The sequence below is a fragment of the Accipiter gentilis genome, chromosome 22, assembly GCF_929443795.1.
Source record: "Accipiter gentilis chromosome 22, bAccGen1.1, whole genome shotgun sequence".
NCBI classification, from domain to species: Eukaryota; Metazoa; Chordata; class Aves; order Accipitriformes; family Accipitridae; genus Astur; species Astur gentilis.
This window is the reverse complement of record NC_064901.1, coordinates 15,419,992-15,440,456: the sequence shown is the minus strand read 5'-3', so window position 1 is coordinate 15,440,456 and position 20,465 is coordinate 15,419,992. Positions and strand designations below refer to the sequence as shown.

At 43.8% G+C, this 20,465-nt stretch overlaps 1 protein-coding gene across 10 annotated transcripts in view; it reads left to right on the top strand.

Annotated features, from left to right (window-relative positions):
- Window positions 1-19,026, top strand: part of ACTN1 (actinin alpha 1) — a 92,407-nt gene extending 73,381 nt beyond the window's left edge. For 5 of the 10 annotated variants that reach the window (XM_049825305.1, XM_049825304.1, XM_049825303.1 and 2 more), the window contains 13 exons: window positions 901-993; window positions 2,135-2,365; window positions 2,895-3,042; window positions 3,624-3,774; window positions 6,235-6,343; window positions 6,827-6,967; window positions 8,906-9,088; window positions 9,831-9,965; window positions 10,805-10,984; window positions 11,879-12,025; window positions 14,014-14,094; window positions 16,115-16,273; window positions 18,133-19,026. In XM_049825305.1, the coding sequence (XP_049681262.1) occupies window positions 901-993; window positions 2,135-2,365; window positions 2,895-3,042; window positions 3,624-3,774; window positions 6,235-6,343; window positions 6,827-6,967; window positions 8,906-9,088; window positions 9,831-9,965; window positions 10,805-10,984; window positions 11,879-12,025; window positions 14,014-14,094; window positions 16,115-16,273; window positions 18,133-18,291 (1,917 nt within the window). In that variant the 3' untranslated portion in view covers window positions 18,292-19,026. Of the gene's footprint in view, window positions 1-900; window positions 994-2,134; window positions 2,366-2,894; window positions 3,043-3,623; window positions 3,775-6,234; window positions 6,344-6,826; window positions 6,968-8,905; window positions 9,089-9,830; window positions 9,966-10,804; window positions 10,985-11,878; window positions 12,026-14,013; window positions 14,095-14,638; window positions 16,274-18,132 lie in introns of those variants that run through there. The other 5 variants (XM_049825307.1, XM_049825306.1, XM_049825312.1 and 2 more) reach the window with 4 other exon arrangements.
- The last annotated feature ends 1,439 nt before the right edge of the window (window positions 19,027-20,465 follow it).

Sequence of the window (20,465 nt, the reverse complement as noted above, 5' to 3'; positions counted from 1 at the left end):
TGGCTGCTGCTGAGTTCATAGCTGGGATTTTTCTGATCCTTACTTTGTTCCAAATTCATGTTTTAACATGTTCAGCTCCCTGCAGAGAACAAGGTTTTGGTCCCACAATGGAAAAAAACAACCTAAATAGTAATAACAGGCTCTTTTTTGGTGAGACTTGTTTTGGGAGAGTAAGCAGAAAGATTACCCGGAAAGGAGAAAAAAAAAATCCTCAGCTGGATCATGAGACCCTGAATATATGGTAGGTGTCATGTGGCAAGATGCTGGAGGAGGTGGCCCTGTAATGAGTGCCAGAAATACAGGGAAAGCTTGAAGACAGCTCTGCTGGGCAGAATTTAAGGTTAAGAAGAGTATGTACCACTTTATCTTCCAAACAAAATTAGGAATTTTCTGAAGTCCAGTCTATGGATTAACTCTGTTTAGGTAGTTGTTTCCTGGCGTAAAAGCATGTAGAGAGTCTCATCAGCTTGACAGCACTCAGTTACTGGTGTTGCAGCTCTGAATGCTGGTGAGGGCAGTGGAGGTGGTGGCAGAAACCCCCTGTCTTTGTAAAGAGGCAGCCAGGGGCCCTCTGGTAGGAAGTAAACAACAGGGCCCACATAGAATCAGCTTCAGAAAAGGCATAGAAACATGGTTATCTCACCACACATAGGGTGGGATCAGTAGAGCTGAGAATCTCTGAAGTAACTTATTCACCTGAGAAGGGAAAAATAAATTATTATAGAAGGTCAGATGGAAAGCAAAGAGGTCAGGATAGATGTTTTGAAGTGCAGACAGGTTGCTAGAGCCAAGAGTAGGAGACTTTACCTGCAGGTATGTAGCAGGAAGCTAAGCTGCAAGCTTTGGTTTATATTTTTTATTCACACTTTTCCCGTCTTCTGTTTTTCTTCTCTTTGTCAGGCGGAGACAGCAGCAAATCGTATCTGCAAGGTGCTGGCAGTCAACCAAGAAAACGAACAGCTCATGGAAGACTATGAAAAACTGGCCAGTGATGTAGGTGTCCATGGTGCTGTTGGTTTCTGGGTGGTGGAAAGGAATTGCGTTTAACGCTGATAACTAATTTTGGGGAATGCTATTGGCCCATGTTTTCCTGGAAAATCCTTTTTTTCCCCCCTTCTAGCTTGAGAAAAATTAAAGATTGAACTTACCTTAAAGGGAAGAGCAATCTGCTTTAAAATAGAAAGCTTCCATAAAGCAGCTTTGAGTTTATCAGTTTAATAAGAGCAGCTGCATAAATGCTAAAATTAAAGGAAGAATCAAGCTGCTCTAAGTTGCATTCCTCAGGACTATACAATTTTGTAACATCTTTCATACAAATTGTATGCTGATGTACTGCAGAAGTCATGAATTGGATCGGAGAGAATGGAAGTTAGAGATAATTGAGGAAAGAAATATGTGTTTGCTGACAGTTGGAAAGAATCTGTGTAAGATACAAGCTGGAGGCTGCTTTGGTTAACTGAGAAGGCTGGCAGACTGACAGCTGTGAAACTACAGAAGTGACCAAATGTGGACTGGACTGTGTTTGTGGAAGATAAGTAGGGAGGGGAAGATGGAGAACAGAAGAGCAAACATAGCCCATGAGCCTGGTTTCAGCCTGGTCTGAAAAGCATGGGACACTACTCCATTCACAGTATAGACTGCCTATTGCATTAACATTTTGCTGGGTCCCCAGGTAGGTTGGCTAAAGAGGGCTTTTCAAAGAGCAACACTGACTTCAAGGGAGCTAGAGTGGGAAAAGTGTAACTGGAGGCAAGAACTTGATTTCTCCTGTCAGACCCTTCTGGAGATAATATGACTTACAGCATCCTTTAGTTATGCAACACTCCAGCAAAACTCTAAGGCTTTAGTGTAATCTGAGGACATAGTTTGGTCCCAATTGTGCGAAAGCTATGGCTTAAGCATGTTGGATTGGCAGTACTGCAACAAGCGGAACTACTTAGTGTGGTGGGGAATGGGCTGCTCATTAAAAAAAAAATACATCCAAAAAAGCTGGCAAACTTTTCTTTACAAGCCCTGCTGGTGGCAGAATCTTTCTGGCAGCAAACATAAAAGTAAACTGTCCCTAATGAATTCAGAGCAACACCTGTAGTTTTGACACAATTTTCAGTTCGAGGCTTGTCATTGCTCTTTCCAGCTGCTGGAGTGGATCCGTCGCACCATCCCCTGGCTGGAGAACCGGGCCCCAGAGAACACCATGCAAGCCATGCAGCAGAAACTGGAGGACTTCCGGGACTACCGCCGCCTCCACAAGCCCCCCAAGGTCCAAGAGAAGTGCCAACTTGAGATCAATTTCAACACCTTGCAGACCAAGCTGCGGCTCAGCAACAGGCCAGCCTTCATGCCTTCAGAAGGGAAAATGGTCTCGGTGAGTGGGGCTAACTGCTCGTATATACCTCAACCATGCCTAAAAAATGGGACTCCTTTTGTGCCCATGGGTGGGCAGAGCACAGCCCACCTTCAGAGTGAGCTATTCTGTGGTAGGAACCCTACAGAATATAGTTCGGTGAGGCTATAATAAGAGAGGGTCAAGCGATCATTGCTTCCCTGTATCTAAACCAGACTAAGGCTCTTCACAAGTTGCATGTCTTTATGAGGAGATGTCTAAGTGCCTCTTATTTTTTCTAATTGAAGAATGGTTTTGTTCAAGTTTCATGTGGGGAAGTGTTTCAACAGGGACTCTCGTGCAGACAAGCATATCCTGATACTGCTAGTCCTGCTTATCTTAAGTCTGGCACTTCGTCTTCCTGACCTGTTTGCACAACACTATGAGATTAAAAGCCTACATCCGCTCCCTCCAACCAGTTGGACGCCGTATAGCTCTGGAGACTAATGCTGATGTACAACTTTCCCCCTATTTTCTAAAATGCCTTTTCTTCTTGTGCTTCTGTCTCTAGGATATAAACAATGCCTGGGGTGGCCTAGAGCAGGCTGAGAAGGGCTATGAGGAGTGGTTGTTGAATGAGATCCGGAGGCTAGAGAGGCTGGATCACCTGGCAGAGAAGTTCCGGCAGAAGGCGTCCATTCATGAGTCTTGGACAGATGGTAATGCCAACCTACCTGCTTCCTATTGCCTGACATGGTGCTGTCCATTATGTAGGGAGGAAGAGATGGATCATGCATAGGTGCTTCCATGAGATTTTCCTCTCAAGAATGCTACATTCATTTCTTACTTTATTAGAAAAGAATGTATGAAAATCAGCTTGATCTCTGTTCTGCTACATAACGCGGCCACATTGGCATTCCCTAACTGTTGCAAAGTGAGAACTTTGGATAGAAAAGAGCTACAGAGCAGAGGAAAAGTTACCGTACAGTAAATGCAACAGCTGGCATTTACAGGACCAGCATAGCCCAGTTTGCATACACTGAGACTAGTCCAGTATAAACTGTGACAGCACTAGCTTGAGCTCTACTATGTGCCCTTCACTGTTGCTAATGGCAGACTCACGGTCTGTGGTTTGAAAGTGAGGATTGTGCATCTCTAGGCCAGCACACATGAGGGCAAGCCTCGAGCAGGGTGTCTGGAGTGGGGCAGATGCCCTTTTGAGGGTGTCTGGGGTGGGGAGATGGCTCTGGGGGCATTGGGTCCTGCCCTTCATTCTCCTGTCCTTTGGCTCCCTCCCCAGGTAAGGAAGCAATGCTGCAGCAGAAGGATTACGAAACTGCTACCCTCTCGGAGATAAAGGCCCTGCTGAAGAAACATGAGGCCTTTGAGAGCGACCTGGCTGCACACCAGGACCGCGTGGAACAGATTGCTGCTATTGCACAAGAGCTGAAGTACGGCACCCCGGCACACATCCCATCCTTGTGGCCAGAGAGACTTAATCAGCGTTGCCCCCTGCCCTCTGGCGAGCCATAAATCAATCTCCATACAAAAATGTTGGGAAGTCCCAGTGTTTCCAAACGGTATCTAGGATACTGCTCTCCAGTATCCGGATGCAGCACAAGAGCAGGCCAGAAAACGGATGAGTCGTGGGTGCTGATGAGGGGGTGGCAGAATTATATCCCCAAGCCAAGTTTCCATCCTCTTCCAGCTCGTTATGCTGCTGTGAACCCTTTCCTAAAGAGTCTGACCTGCCGCTGGTGCCTGCTAGGTTTCAGAGTTGTAACGCCGTCATACTTTTCCAGGAACAGTAGAAAACAGCAGAGGATAGCAGGCCTTCAGTTTGTTCTCTTTTATCAAAAAAATCCTCCTTTTTCTGGCAGGAAAAAAAATCTGCTGATGCTTGAGCCCATCGTGGCCTCTGCTGCCACCCCCAGCTCTTTGTCCCAGGAGCTCCACACCTATGGACTCTGGTCGGCACTTGCTCCAGGGCATCCCCACAGCAGCTCAGCTCCCTTCCTGCTTCCCCCGGCTTGGAAAACTTCACTTCCACTCCCTTTCCTGGAGTGACGAGTGACACAGGTTACCAGGACAAATGGGGTCTCCTCAGGGCAGGAAGTTGATTACTAGGGATAGCAGGCAGGTAAAGAGCTGGTCTCTGCAGCACAGGGAGAGAAATTTTGAAACTGTGCATGTTTCTTGGCAAAAACACTCTGAACAACTTGGCGTTGACTTTGTTTCCTATTTTAAAAATATTTATATATCACACTGGCCTATGTCAAGTTAGTGTCTGGGCTAAGATCAGTACTTTGGGGCTGAAAGACTGTTTTTTCTCTAAAAAATCAGGATAATTGGATCAAGATCATTATCTCCTTTAACAACACAGATTTACGGAATTGCTCCCTTGTCCACTGGAGGATTGACCTTGGAACAGGAGGAGCGTTCAAGGCAATCCTCCATGTCAGTACGATTAAAACCGAGGCTGGCTAGTCAGCAAGCATTAGCTGACCTGTCACTTCCAAAGCACATGCTACATGCCAGCCAAAGCAGCTGCAGCTCTAAGAGCAACAGGGAAGGCTGGGCCTTAATATGGGGGAGAGGTGATTTCTTCCAAAGTGTGAGAAGAGCGGCTCTGTCATCCTTCCAAAATCCATTTTCCATCTCAGCAAAGAGGCCATGCCCTGAAAAACCATGGTTGAGCTCTTTTCTCCCCCAGAAATACACTGCCAGGGAGATGGAGAGGGTCTGGAGGAAGCTACTGCAGCTGCCCATGCCAGGCGTGTTTGCGGGCATGGCACATTCCACTCCCCAGCAGTAGTGGTCCAGCATGGGTGTGTTACAAGCCAGGCTTTCAGAAGCAGTTCTTTCATCTGCAGTGCTGGCTCTGCAGCAAAGGAGATCAAGGAACTGATCTGGATTAAAAACCCAGCAAAGAAAAAGTTATTTTTAGCCCAAATCGGTTTCCTGACTAGTTTACCGCAAGACTCCATCAACAGTTGTGCCCACACACCGCAGAAGGGCAATACCATGGTTGGAAGAAACAAGGCTGGGGGAGGCAAGAGGAAACTGTTTAAACCTGCTTATAGAAATGCTCATCACATGGCCCAGGGTCACTCAGTAGCCCAGTGAGTTATTCTGCTTTCTCTTTCAAGGCTGACACTTCCCAGCTTGGCTGGTCTCCCTCTGCCTGCCGGTTTCTCCCTCTTTGACCATGTGCAGAACCAAGAGCACAAAGCAATCAATACAAGACCAGAAGCTTCAGCTTACCCCCGTGCTCTCCTTTCCCCAGCGATACTCTTACCAGCCTGTCTTCCAGCCTGTGCCCACCTATAGACATCTCAGCAAAGCACTCCCTGTCAGGCATATAGGAGAGAAACCTACACTGTAATTCTGGGATTGTCCTAAATAAATGAATGGATTGTGTAATTTAGCTATTACTTGGCACCTGTACTATCCAACTCTTAGAACAATCTTAAGCAGTTTCTTTGCATTCATAGTAAAATCTTTGCTGCCCATTCTGATGTGCGAGATACAGGTGGTTAGCCTGCACAATGTTCTTAAGCAGAATACAGGGGCATATTGCTCTGCTCATAATCTGTTTATTCTCAGTTTGAGCAAAAGTGTATACTCCCTTCCACCAGTGCCAAGTTATTCCCATCAGGCAGCCAGCACCAGTGTTTGTTGAGGGCTTGGGTGGTGGTTGTTTTTCTTCCTGTTCTGTGCTGTTTGATGTACTATAACATACAGTGTCTCTAAAACGAGATACTGCTGTCTTCCTGGCTGGCTTTACTTGCAGAGACCATGAGCTCTTTGAATCAGTCCTGAAAGCTGATGAAGACTTCTAATGGGTTTCTCTTTCTTCTCTAAAAGGTCTTTATTTGACTTCTTGTCCTTTTTTCCCCCACCCCTTATAGTGAGCTGGACTACTACGACTCTCCCAGTGTCAATGCCAGGTGCCAGAAGATCTGTGATCAGTGGGATAATCTGGGTGCCCTAACCCAGAAACGTAGAGAAGCCTTGGAGGTGAGACCTGTTACAACTTGGACCTTTGGGATTACGTGGGTAGGTCATTTGTGGAAAAGCAAGCTGCAGCAGGCACGAGCAACCAATTTCAGCTCTTTTGTGCACTCCTAGAACATCCCGGATGGTAAATAAGGGCTACATTTCAGTATATTTAGCCTGCTTTTCCTCTTCCAGCCCAATTATAGTGCCATTCGTTTGCTCAGGCTATTGATTTATTTCTACTTTTCTGTGTTTTGTAATTTTGTTCTGCTTGAAAAGACTGTCCTTGTTTTATTTCAAAAGACCTCAGATTTTTCCATCAGAGTAAAAAATCCGTCCTGTGTGTAATCTCTTAACAGCAGAGAGACTTCTACTGTAGTGCTGTCCTGGGAGCACCTAGGAGGTCTGAAAGGAAGGAGCAGCTCAGCCAACCCACCTATCTATAATGATTATTCTTCTCTAACCATTTTTTCTGATTTTCTTTCTTTTTTTGTGCATGTGCAGAGGACAGAGAAGCTACTGGAAACAATTGACCAGTTGTACCTGGAATATGCCAAACGAGCTGCCCCTTTTAATAACTGGATGGAAGGGGCCATGGAGGACCTGCAGGACACATTCATTGTTCACACCATTGAGGAGATCCAGGTACAGAGTAGTCATCTGCACCAATCAGGTTGGGATAGAGGGAAGTCGGGTCTCCTGGATTCCTAGTGGTGCCGAATTTGTAGGTCATGTTTTGGTGCTTCTGCTCTAGTGAGTGAGCCTTAGCAAAAGAAACAAAAAGGAGTATGTTTTTCCTTGATTTCCTCCAAAAACCTGGATCTGAATAGGTATGAAATGTGCTCACACCATCCTAGCTGGACACAAAGAAGTGACAGTGGATTATTCAGTGTAACTCCAGAACCTTATTAATGAAAGCCTGAAAATTGAGTGACTCTCTTTTAGGGTCTTGTGGGGTTTTTTTAACCCACATGAGCAAAGCTTAATGCTGCTTGCAGGTTCTGCAGGTCAGTTGCCCTATACAATGTCATGACCAGGTCATCTGGTCCTATGTGATAGGATGTGCCACGAGGGCAGTAATTGTCTGCTTTGGTAGTGGATTAGGATTTGAAGCAAAAGTCTTCTTGCCTCCTGCAAGGCAACAGAGACAATATCTCAGTTTTCCCCCTTCTGAAAGGGTGTTACGAAAGCAACTTGAGGTATCTACAGGTAATTTTCAGACCTTTGAGAGCAGGAATTACTCTTCCTGGGTTGCAGTGGGGACTTCTATTTCTCCTGCTTGATGGGCTTATGAAAAGAATCCAAGTCAGCTCTTTGCAGGAATGGCTGACAACAATGTGGCCATCAGTGAGGCAGTGAATGGGAGTCCAACAGGGGACACTACGCAGCCAGGGCAGTGAAGGGGTAGTGAAATAGCCCTAGCCTCATATCAGCTCTGTTACTGAGCTGCTACTTGTTTCTTCTAGCCTTCTCTACTGAACAAAGGGGTTCATTAAGGCTTTCATTAACGCAGAACAAATCTGAACAGCATTTAAACACTTCCATCATCTCTTTGTGACTGTTTGCCATATCTTTCCCAGCCCCCTAGACTTGCATTACATCTCTATGGCCACTGCAGCAGCTGCAATGTAATGAGTCACCATGTAAGGAAGGAATTTTACAAAAAGTAGTTACAGTGTGTGTTGTAAAAGAGTGGTCAATTATACAGTTTACTTTCATTCCTTCTTCTGTCCACACTGTTCCCTCGATTATCCCTGCACATGCCTCTCTGTCCCCCACTCGTTTTGTTGCCTTTTTCCCTGCATTTGCTTCCCTAGTCTTGATCTTCCAGGCATCTGGGATGAAGTACCTTAAAGGCCTGTAGAAGCAGTGGGAGATGAGCCAGGACCAACTGGCTTGTCAGCTGTCCACAAACTACCAGCAAGCGTGCCCCTACCATCGGTCCTTGGAGCAGAGTCTGGGCACTGCAGCAAGATGGGAAACAGAAAGGGCCTGTTGTGTTCAGGGAGAAGGAGCTGTTTTTCAGCAGGAGGAGCATATGTTTCCTGTGCAAGTTTGCAGTTGGCTGAAGACCTTCACCTAGTTCTAACTGACTCTGATCAGACTGAATCTGACTTTTACTATTAATCTGGAGTTATCTTAGGTGTAGAACTAGTGCATACCTAATGGGAAAAGAAAAACATGGCACATTTACACTAGTGAGACATGACTGCTTTAAGGTAATGCTAGTAGTCAGATCTTCTTCCCAAAGGGGCTGACAGGCAGTCCCTGGAGCAGTGTTGGAGAAATAGTTCCCCCTAAATTATGAGCCAGAATTATTCCACCATTTTTTGGGATGTGATCTCTGTCACTGGTCAACATGGGACAGAAACAGAGGGAAAATGAGACTTCACATCATTTAACTACTTAAAACAGCCTGTTCACTGATGCTGAGAGAACCTGAAAAGTGTGTTAGAGTAGCCTGCTTTGTATCCTGGGAATATGTAAGCTTTTGCAGTTACTTCTGCAGTGATACATTTGCTGAAGAGGCTATTCAGTAACTAATGCTCTTACCCTCCCTTTGCTGCTGCCTTCCTTCTGCAGGGATTGACCACAGCGCACGAACAGTTCAAAGCCACTTTGCCAGATGCCGACAAGGAGCGACAGGCCATCCTGGGAATCCACAATGAAGTCTCAAAGATTGTCCAGACATACCATGTTAACATGGCAGGAACGAATCCTTACACTACGATCACCCCACATGAGATCAATGGCAAATGGGAACATGTGAGTTCTTTCCAGCCTTGCAAGTTAGTGTGGGAGGATGCCACTGCTCAATCACTGAGGCCCCAGGAAGGGGATTATTTACTCTTCAGTTACCCTTTCATGCTTACTGCTGAGTTTTTGGGGGTTTTTTTTGTCATTTGTTTTCGGCTCAGTTGCCATGTGCTTGGAAAGTAGGAGACATCTTTCATATAAATGCCTAAGGGATGTTTGATCCCTTGTACTTGCTATTTTTATAATGAAAGATGCTAAATTAAAAGCTTTGAGGTTTTCAGTCCTCAGTTGACCTGACAAGCAAGTAAGTATGGCATGTGACTCAGTATCCTTTTTCACCATTAGACCCTTCAGATGTTTTACGTCCACAGCCCAGTAGCTTTCCCTTGTTGTAATCCTAAAAGAGCAGCTACTCTTCATACCAGCTGTGCTGATGGTTCTTGCTACCAAACAAGATCACCAAAGTGAGATCTGAACAGGGTCCTGCAATTCAGTTAACATGAGCCACCAAAAACCCAAGTGGTGAACGGAAGCTTCTTCTGGTCTTCCATTGCCCGAGATGAGTTTGCAGCATGCACCCTACAGCAGATAGGATTCACATTCCATAAGCCTTCTCACCGTGTCCTAAACTATATGACTGCTTGTTTTCAGTGCAAACACCCACTCCTCCCTTCCTTGTGGCAATTTCTACATTTACTATATATGTGCCTCTGTATGTATAAACTGCACACTTTGTTACTCTTTGCTGTAGGTGCGGCAACTGGTTCCCAGAAGGGATCAAGCCCTGATGGAAGAACATGCTCGCCAGCAGCAAAATGAAAGACTTCGTAAACAGTTTGGTGCACAAGCCAATGTCATTGGACCCTGGATCCAGACCAAGATGGAGGTAGTGCTTTGCTCATTTTGAAAGAGTATGTTTTCCTCTGTGATCCTCACTGATATTCTTGTCCTTGGTCTTTCTTGACCATTGTCATGGTCATTTCTTCCTTCAGGTTACAGCAAGAGAATGTTTCACAGAAAATATGGAGAATCCCAAGATTGATACCAGTTACTGAAGTTCTTGTACTTTTCTTCCCCTAACTCTTTAGTACAGAGATAAAAAACATGACTTAAAATGGGGAACACTGGTATTTTAATAGAGTTGTGTTTATATGCAGCAAGTTAAAAACCCCAGATCAGAGGCATATTTTCTGTAACGGCTTTCACAGCAATAGTCTTGATACACATGACAAAATGAATACAATTAGCATATCACACAACAGTAGAGGAGACATATTTTTAAGGGAGTTCTTCTTTCTTTAGGTGAGATTTGAGTTAAAGTAATTGGAGTTGATGAAATGGAAAAATACAAAGCTATTACTGATGGCAGGAGCTGTAAAGAAGAGAGCAATTACAGAAATATGTCTGTATGAAGGGACTAACTTAGTGGCAGACAGTACATCAGAAAAAGATCTGGCTTGGTACAGTACTATCTTATGGACTGCAGTTTCCATTTCTTTTGTATCCTTGTATGAGACACATCTCATGACTCACCTCACTTGGAAAATGTTCAGGGCTCTGCTAAAATTTTTGCTGACACTGTCTTGGCTCATTTAAAGTAACTGCTCCGTGAGATTTTTTTTGAATCATCATCCTGTGTGAGCGTGAAATAGCTGCAATAAATGTCAAGCATGTTGAGGCTTGTGCTTCCAATGGGGTCTAACTCCTTTGGCTTTGCTAATGCAGGAGATTGGCCGCATTTCAATAGAGATGCATGGGACCTTGGAGGACCAGCTCAACCACTTGCGGCAGTATGAGAAAAGCATTGTGAATTACAAACCAAAGATTGACCAGTTGGAAGGAGACCACCAACAGATCCAGGAAGCGCTTATCTTTGACAACAAGCACACCAACTACACCATGGAGGTAAATGTTTTGGCAGCAGATCAGACAGCCTCATCTGCTGTGGCCAGTTAGCATCAGCCACATCTAGCTCTGGCAACATGTTGTGGTTCTCAGGAAAATGGAAAGCTTGACAATGTGGCCAAGCATGCAACAACATGTTGCTGAATTTGGTTTTGCCTTGCTGTACTTCATGCCAACCCATTCCAATGTACTTCCAAATAGAGACAATAGAAATAACCTGCATGAGATCAACAGTATTGCTTGAAAGAGTGGCTGGTCTCATTTCTCCTGCCACCTGACTGTGGCAGCCTATTGGTGATTTTTAGCTGCCACAGCCGGGCAGAAGAAAAAAGTCCAACAAAAGCTTTTTTAAAATCGAAGTCTGGCTTTCTGTTGACAACGTGAGGTTTCTTGGAAGCAATCTGAGTTCAACATGAGTCCAGCAGAACACAGACAGGCTTTGTAACTTGTCTTTTGGTTTCTGGCCAGCTCCCCATTAAGCAGCAGCAGAGACAGTGGAGCAGCAGTGTCTTCCAAGGACTGTGGTTTATTTATTTTCTTGGTAAGGAGAGTTTTCTGCCCAACTAAGTCCTAGAAGCACTGAGTTTGATTCTCATTTGTGTTAAAGGCCCCCAATATGTTGCCTGACAAGGCAACGGAACTTTGCAATAGGACCAAGACTTTCTTAAGATCAGGAATTGGCCTCTTCAATGGTTTTTTTTGGTCAAAATTCAGATTTTAAACTTCTGGTTGGCTCACTGCAGATGAGAAGGAAGTTTTTCTGAGCAAATGGACTTATCCTGCCTTGGCCACCAGGATCATTTCATTTGCAACAAGTAGCACATTCTGTCCACTGGCCTGGGAGGCAGAAGAGCTACTTTTTAATTTAAAAATTGTCCTGTCCTCTTTCTCCAGCATATCCGAGTGGGCTGGGAGCAGTTACTAACAACAATTGCTAGAACCATCAACGAAGTGGAAAACCAGATTCTGACCCGTGATGCCAAAGGAATCAGCCAGGAACAGATGAATGAGTTCCGGGCTTCTTTCAACCATTTTGACAGGGTAAGTCAGTGCCGACTGCAGCTTGGTAAGCTACAAGTTTCCGTGTAGACTGCACAGTGCAATAAAAAAAACAAACAGTCACTGTGATAAAACTAGATCAATAGAAGATGTTTCATTCTTAAAAACACCACTCCTGTGGAGCAGTCATTCCTGTGAAGACTGCTAAGCGATCATTGGTCTGGGAGGAGAAGTGTATCTTCACAGGAAACTGCTAAGTTTCCTGATAAAGCTTAAGTATGGAAAAGTTTGAAGGCTTATTTAGGAAATTAGACTTTTACCCTGTCTTCTCCAGAGAGCAGATTATTATGTTGATTTATAAAATTCTTTGGAATAGCTGTCCTCCACTCTGACATACCATCTCATAAACCTGTATTGAGGAGACCGGTATTGCTCTTGTACGGAGCGAACAGGAGGATCTATACACACCACGGCATTGCATGGTGTAGATAAACCCTGATGTAAAGCCTGCCTTGCCTTACTGTGGAAATACATGCCAAGGCACTAACGGGAGCAATAAGAAAGGAATTCCTTAAAGGAAATTCTCCTCCCTCAATTTGCCAGCCTGTCTGCAGCTCTTCCTTCTCAATCCGAATCACAAAGGTGTCATGCAGGGAAGCAGAGACAGCAGCCCAAGCCTGAAAATTGCTCCATTATCAACCCCATCAACGTTGTCCGGAAATCCATGAGCAGCCTGCAGAGATACTAAGTCAGTGATGCAAATACAGGTTGCTCTCCACCACTTGCTGCACCAGCCAGACTGTTTGAAAGGTCTCCAGAGAACAGGGCTGCAGCCCACCCTCAGAGATTGGCAACACTTTCAGATTGCTTGAACGCTTGGCTATTTCAGCCCTTCTCTAGCTGCCTAAGAAAAACAAAAAACATGGCTTCTTTTCTTAGCAGAGGGAGCCATAAAGCCCTGTAGATGTTATATTTTGACCTTCATATCGTTTGCCCCTCCCTTCACAACAATCTGAATGATAATGCAGAGAGAATGTGGGTTTCCCATCTTCATCTGTATATTTGATTTATGAAGGCTTAACGCTGACTCTAAAAGCTGATTTTCTGAAGAAAGTCGCTTGGAATTGGTCCCATCATCCTGTCCGTAGCTTCCTTGATCTGGCCAGAGATGGTGTCAGCAGGCAGGGGCTCTTCAGTGCTTGGGAGCTGTCCTGAGCTAAAATTCTGCAGGGTGGATTGGGATGCTCAGTTCCTGTGCTAGCTTGTGTATAGTTTGATGGGTACATCCAAACACTGGGGGAGCGGGGAATGAGCAAAGGGAAGAGCAGCTGCCAAGCCATGTTGTGCTGCGCTGTACAGCAGTGCTGTTTGCAGAGCTGAGCACTTGAAATAGCTTTGCCAGTCAAAGCACCACCTCACGTGCAGGTCTCATAAATACAGCCATAACACTGCTCCCCTGAGCTTCAGCTGTTTTTCCTTGTCTGTTCCTGGGATGCCCTGACAGCTAAGCTTCCTTGGGTGTGTTGCCAAACATACCTGCCCTCACCTACTCCTTTAGTGGGACTTTTGACTAGAAGATAAGGCGATGCTTCCCACTGCCTCTGCCTGCTTACCTGCGCTCCGGGTTACTAGTGAAACACAGGGCTTCTGACATTATGAATAACAAGCAGTGACGCAAGTAATTCACTTGGGAGATGGAAATCTTGAGGCTTCTGAGCATTAACTGTTTTTGTCATTCAAGTGCTCTCAAGATGTGACGAGCTCTCTGAGAAGGAACTGTTCCAAGAGCATTTTTAGCACATCCTGAAATGTCATTGTGATATCTAATGTTGTGCACTTTTTATTTTTCTTCCCTGTCTTTCTATCTGCATGTCATTCTTCCTTTCCCTCTCTCCTCACCCACTGCATGGTGCACCTGTTTGTTGTCCTTCCACCTCCCTTTGAACTCCTCTGTGTCTCCCTTCCTTCTGCCCCACACCGTCACCCCACTGGCACTGCATGTCCTGCTGCCTGGCACACCGCATAACCAGGACCACTCCGGCACACTTGGCCCTGAGGAATTCAAAGCCTGTCTCATCAGCTTGGGTTACGATATTGGAAACGATGCACAGGTACTGAATGCTAGTGGTGAACACAGACAGATGTTAAACTGTGAAAAAATAACAGGTTTTTCCTTTCTTTTCTTGTTTGTCTTAATCCATCTGTCATTGCTGTTCTTGTGTTTGACTATATATACAACACTTTTCTGTACTACTTCCTCTCTAAATGTACTTTGGTATCTATTCCTTCTTAATTCCCTAATTGTTTGTCTTGGGAGAATTCCTTTTATGTCTTCAAACAATTCCATTTACTTCTGTGTCACTTAACACTCCTTTTCTTCTCCATCCCTCAATCTGTCTTGCTTGATATCTTCATTCCTTTTTTTCATCATCGATATCTTCCTTGCGTGTAAACTATTCCATGTCCAAAACCACCTTTGCTTCTTTCTGGTTTCACAAACTACCTTTCCTCTATTGTTTTTCATTGTAAATCTCTCCTTCTGTCTTCTCCCCTGTGAAACTCATTCTTTGTAATGTCTCCTGTGGGTTCATTTCTCCCTGGATTGGTCTCCCTTTTCTCTCTTGGCTTTTTCCATCTTTGCGTCATTCCCTGTAGAAGAAGACTGGTATGATGGATTGTGAAGATTTCCGAGCCTGCCTTATCTCCATGGGTTACAATATGGTAATGTAGAGCCCTCTGTCACTCCTGTTCAAAGTGATTCTTGTAGGTACCTTCAAAAATAAAGGAAGAATGTGTAGTGAATCAAGGTAAATACAGCCTTATTTTCCAGAACTATCAGCAACTGATGTTAAATCTAGTATTAGTTGTATAATTTTTGTCTCGCAGCAGTAGCTGAAGGTAAAAAAATGGAAATCATTGTCTAATTCCTGTATATTTCAAATAAGAATTATATTTATCAAACTGTGTAGCTACAAGTGGAAGAAACAATAAACTTCCTTGTATTGGTACCTACACTCTGCACAGCACAGACAACCTCCCCAGCCCTAAGTATCATTTGAACTCATCTGGAAGTATACATAACCTGATTTCTGAATACACTCAAACACTGCTCCTCTCATTCTTACCATTTATTTCACATCTCTCTTCCTGTACATGTAAGTTCAAGTTCCAGTCATCCTCCCTGTAGCTTTTCCCTCACCAGAGTACCGGCATATTCAGAACAGTAACGTGTGGCACCTTAAGAGGTGCGATAACTAATAGGAAGAGCTTCACCAAAGACTGTGGCTCCTGATGTCAGGCAAAGCAGTGTTTAATCATTTTACTCATCAGCCCAGTATAAATACAGACTCTTTAATGAAGTGTGCCAAGCTACAGTAACATTTGATTAGATACCTTAATTACTCTTGAATGTATACTGTTCTAGATGTGTTAGAAGAGCCTGTTCCCAGGAAAAGATGCACCTCTGCTCTCCCCTCCTTCTTACCTGAGGAGGAAAGGGTCCCAGAGAAGAGAATAGATTATCTTCTGTTTATATGCAAAAAAAAAAAAAAAAAAAAAAAAAAAAGGCAGAAAACTACACTGCAAGGTTTTGGCTTCTGTAGGATCCTTCCTGTAAAGGCCACTTCCCTGGGCCACCCCAGATATGCAAGTCCTTCTTTCCTAAGCCTGTCTAGTTAAGATGAACCAGATACTATTAAAGACCCCAGAGGTGTTTCTTCTGGTGGCTTCTGTTCTGGCAGCTGAAGAGAAGAAAATAAAAGGAATTGAGGAATGCAGATCTTCAAATATTGCTAGAGACATCTAGCGCGACATGTATGAAAGAGAAATTTGCATCTTCCCTTGAAGTCTGGGTGATATGTTCCTTGATAGGAGCATTGTCCTAGAGGTAGATGGAGCTGGATGGTATCCTAGGGGCACAGCTGAGAATATTTTTATTCTGAAGGACAAATGAGTGGGAAGCATTTGTACAAAATAGCAAGCTAAAAAAGAATATCCTGATAAAAAAATCAGAAGTGATTTCTATTTGGCTTTGTTTTTCTAGCTGTGAGATCTGCTGCTGAACAGTTTCTCCCCACTATCACAGTACTGCTGCTCAAATGTCCAGGCTTACATGACTTTCTTGTTCTCCAGGGAGAGGCAGAGTTTGCCCGCATCATGAGCATCGTCGACCCTAACCGTTTGGGTGTAGTGACATTCCAGGCCTTCATCGACTTCATGTCCCGGGAAACAGCAGATACAGATACTGCTGACCAGGTTATGGCTTCCTTCAAGATCCTGGCTGGAGATAAGGTCAGGCTCCACATCTTCCTTTCCTGCATCTGCATTGCTCCTGCTTTCCTTTTTCTCTTTTGTCTCCGAGAGAAGGTGTCAAGAGAAGCACTCTCCAGCGTGGAGGGTATTTTTACATGAACATTGTGCAGTGCTGGAGGAGTGCAAGGCTAAAGTGTGGATTAATGAGCAGCCTGCCAACGCATTTGAAAGTCCTGTTCAGCTGTCAGTCAGAACTTTGCTGCCCACTCTTGCTTTAAAAATTTAATTAAGAGCTTGGTTGCAATTTGTTATTTTAAAATGTATGAGACAATTCAACAGATGGTTCTTGATTAGTCTTGAAAAACTATTAATTACTGACAGCTGTAAACTTGAGATGACCTTTCTCAGACATACGTGTGTCACTATCAGTTGTTATACAATCAATAGATTTTCGTTGAGGATATGCTGTAGCTGCAAGAGGAGCATCTTTTAATCACAGAAATTGGTCTAAAGTAGGAAAACTCCCAGGATGATACTAAAAGCATTCGTTTTCTAAATTTGCATCATCAGTGGAACCAGCTGATAAAAAAAAAAGTAATCTTATTTTTCTCATATAACAATCCCCACTGATCTTTTATGTAATTGAACAAATAATATGTACGTGTAATATTAATGTATCTATATTTGCTAATGATTTTATTCATCTCACTTGAAATGTGGGATACCATTTCTCTGATTGTAATGAGTTTCTCTTAAATCCAGTACTGGTTTCCATGTTTCACTAATAATCTTTTCATAATCTGTAATGTAGAAACCCATGATACCTGTCCTTTAGGCATCTACCTGACTAAAGCCAGTCCTATTGTCTTTCAAGGCCTGAAAATTCCACATTATTCAGATAAGCTAATCACTGAATGAATAGGTACTTTGGGATACAGTATTACTTATTAACTCGTTCACTCTGTGCAGTACGTTAAATATACTTGTCAGTGTTTAATATGCTCTAGTGACTATAACATGAATCAGACAGCATTCTATTATGAAGAAAAATACCTCTTTACTCACTCCAATCATTACACTGAAAGGCGGGGGGGGGGCAAGAATTGAAAGTCACAGGAGAGAGAGGGAGAGATGGTGTGAAACCTGAACCATTGTTCAGACAGACTGCAAATGCCCGTGAGTCAGTCAGCTAAAGACAACATACTGGTTAGCAAACAGGCAGCTACTGTTACCTACTGCATGGAGAGAAGCCAGGCTACCTCAGCTCAGCTCAGTGAGTCTCCAGAAGCTGAATTTACATCAGAAGTTTTGCTTGCTTATTAAAAATGTCTGCTGTGAAAGGCAAGGATTGTTGGGTGAACTGTGGAAGCAATACAAAGTGTTTGCTTGTCTGCTGCCTGCATTGGTGCCACCAGCCACAGCTAGTGGGGATGGCTCCTTTCCTTGCTCTGAAGAGAGGGAACGGCAACTCTCAAGCAGCACAAGCAGCTGTTACCTCCTGCCAGTGAGGGACAGGATCCAAATGAAATTTCTGCTTCCTTCCATTTGCTTTCAGCAGGACCTCCACTGTCAATGGGAAGGCACAGTCTTACACTAATAACTTACCTTACTTACCTCCAGGTCTTTTCTTTAGGTATGCCAGCATCTCTCCCACAAAAACAGTCTTCCTCTCTGTTGTTAAAACCATTTTCTTGTCCAAATGGTAGGGAGTGACTGCATTTCCTCCCAAGGTGTATGCGCAGAGAGCTCCCTGTGTGGGTGTACAGTACTAGTCGAGTTGTTGGGGTCCTGTCCCTGACTGTTGTCTGCTGCCCTGGGGGGACAGGGGGTGGTTGTCCCTCTGAGGAAGGTCAGTTTTCTGAAAGTAACAATCACCTTATTGTTTGTCCTCATTGCAGAACTACATCACTGTGGATGAATTACGGCGGGAACTGCCTCCTGATCAGGCTGAATATTGCATTGCTAGAATGGCACCCTACAATGGCCGTGATGCTGTACCCGGTGCCCTGGACTACATGTCCTTCTCCACGGCACTCTACGGCGAAAGTGACCTTTAACTTTTTTCTGTCCCACCACACGCTCCCTCCCCTCTCCCCCGTCCGACACGCCCTTCTTTCTCTTTGCAAAGCAGCCTCTGCTCCGCTCTTTTTTGTGTTTCCCTGTTTTGCTTCAGATAACAGATCACATTTTTAAGTGGGGGGGAGGACATTGACATGGCACCACCTACCTTGCCCTTGAAATGACAGTTTACAAAATTATTTTGTGCAAAAAAGTTAAGTTTTAAAAAGAACAGACATATTTTATTATAGAAAAAGGTATTTTTCTCCACCAGATTGAAACTTAAAAAGAAAATGTTAAAATATTGCACCAAATATTTTTTGTTGTGACATAGAAAGTCGAGCACAATGTTACATTCCATCCTTTCCAAAAAGAACCAAACAACAACAAAACACCACTTGTTCTGTTAACTTTTACATTTGCGTATGTCTCTTTTATCACGTTTATCTTGGGAGGGGGGAAGGCACACAAGTGCATGTGTTTGCTGGTTCACTCATTTCATGAAAATATTTTATGATAAACTTTTGAAATTGCTGTGTTTTCTAGGGAAAAAATAATGTACACAGCTCATGTTTTCATATTTAATTAAAAAATACAATATGCCTCCTATGTTTATCAGTGCACAACTTTTTTTGTTGCTGAGAGTTGTCTGGTTTCAGAACATGAAGCTTGAGAGTTGATAACTTTGATATTGCTTGTCACAAACCATATTAAAAATTTCTTGTGATAACAAATCTAGACTTCATTCATTTGTATAGTAAAATTGTTTAACCCTATTTAGTTGAAACCACAAACGACAAAGAGCATCCAAAATTAATGTTTTTTAAATTGAAATTACAATACTTCAAAGGTAAACTTCCTTTCCCCCTTAAGCTTTTCATTCTTGTTGAATGATGTCGGAATTTTCACAGCTTTCTTACTACTTTTTAAATTTATGTCTTATACAATTTTTAACCATCCCTGACACACCCACATATCTAGGAACAATATTCTTGTTACTAGACCTGTGCGAACAAACAATCACCATATCTTGAACCATCTATGAAAAATTCCTCCACTGTTTCGTCCTCAACATTGAATATCTCATTGCTCTTGATATCACATCTCCTGACATTATAAATTCTTCCAGAGCCCTCAAGATGATCTTTGTACTGGTCATTCGAAAGAAACCAGCCTTCGGAACAACGCCTTCGGGACCTTTAGTAAGTCATAAGGTGTACACACACACGCACGTGCCTGAAAATCAGGAAAGGGAAGCAGCTAATCCCTTCCCGGCCATCTCATATGACAGGTGCATTTCCTGCCTTCCCACAACTTTTTTAGGAAACGTGGAGTTAGGAGCAAAAAACTGCATTACTACTGCTTCATGACATGTTTCAAGTGAGCGTTTTTTAGGTATAACCACATACTGCTGTCTCTAGTCCTGAAGGCAGTTTTTATTTTGAAGTAATGACTGCAGGAGTGGAGAATTCATGCACAGATTCACAAGGAGCTCCTGCAGCTCTGGGTAGCATTGCCCTCTGTTCCCCAGAGCAGAGCTAAGTCCTGAGGAAAGCATTGTACCTGCTGGGTTTGGGCTCAGCACACCTTTCTGGTTTATTCCTGACCTTGAGTAGGACACAATAAAAATCACAGCAGTGTGTTGTGATGTATCCCAACTTGACAGTATCTGGATACTGTATTTGGGAGAGGGGATGCTAATGTCTCCTACCACGTTTCTTCCAGGAGACACCAAGATCTACATTCTCCTGTAGGCTGGATAATGTGAGGGCTTGCAAGTGAGCACCATTTAGCTTCATACGTAGACAAGGCCAGCCTGTACTCGCCACAGTTTGTCTTCAAAGGTTGAAGCAGAGACAGTTCACGTACCTTACCTATAATTGCATTGTTATTGAGTGATGGAGTTGAGCTGAAGCTGTTCCCTGTGTTGTAACCCGTGATATGGAGAAGCCTGGAGGGGTTGATGTGAATCGTCAGTAATGTAGGACTTGCAGCCACATCAGTATTTAATCCACTTGCAAGCTCCTCTATAGGCCCATTTTCAGCTACATCACTACTACGTTGCTACAGGTGGGACTGTCCTCTTCAAAGATAGGGAGTGCCAATTCCATTGCCACATTTTAATGTACATGTTACCTGTTTGAAAACTAAAACAGCAGAGATGATGACGACT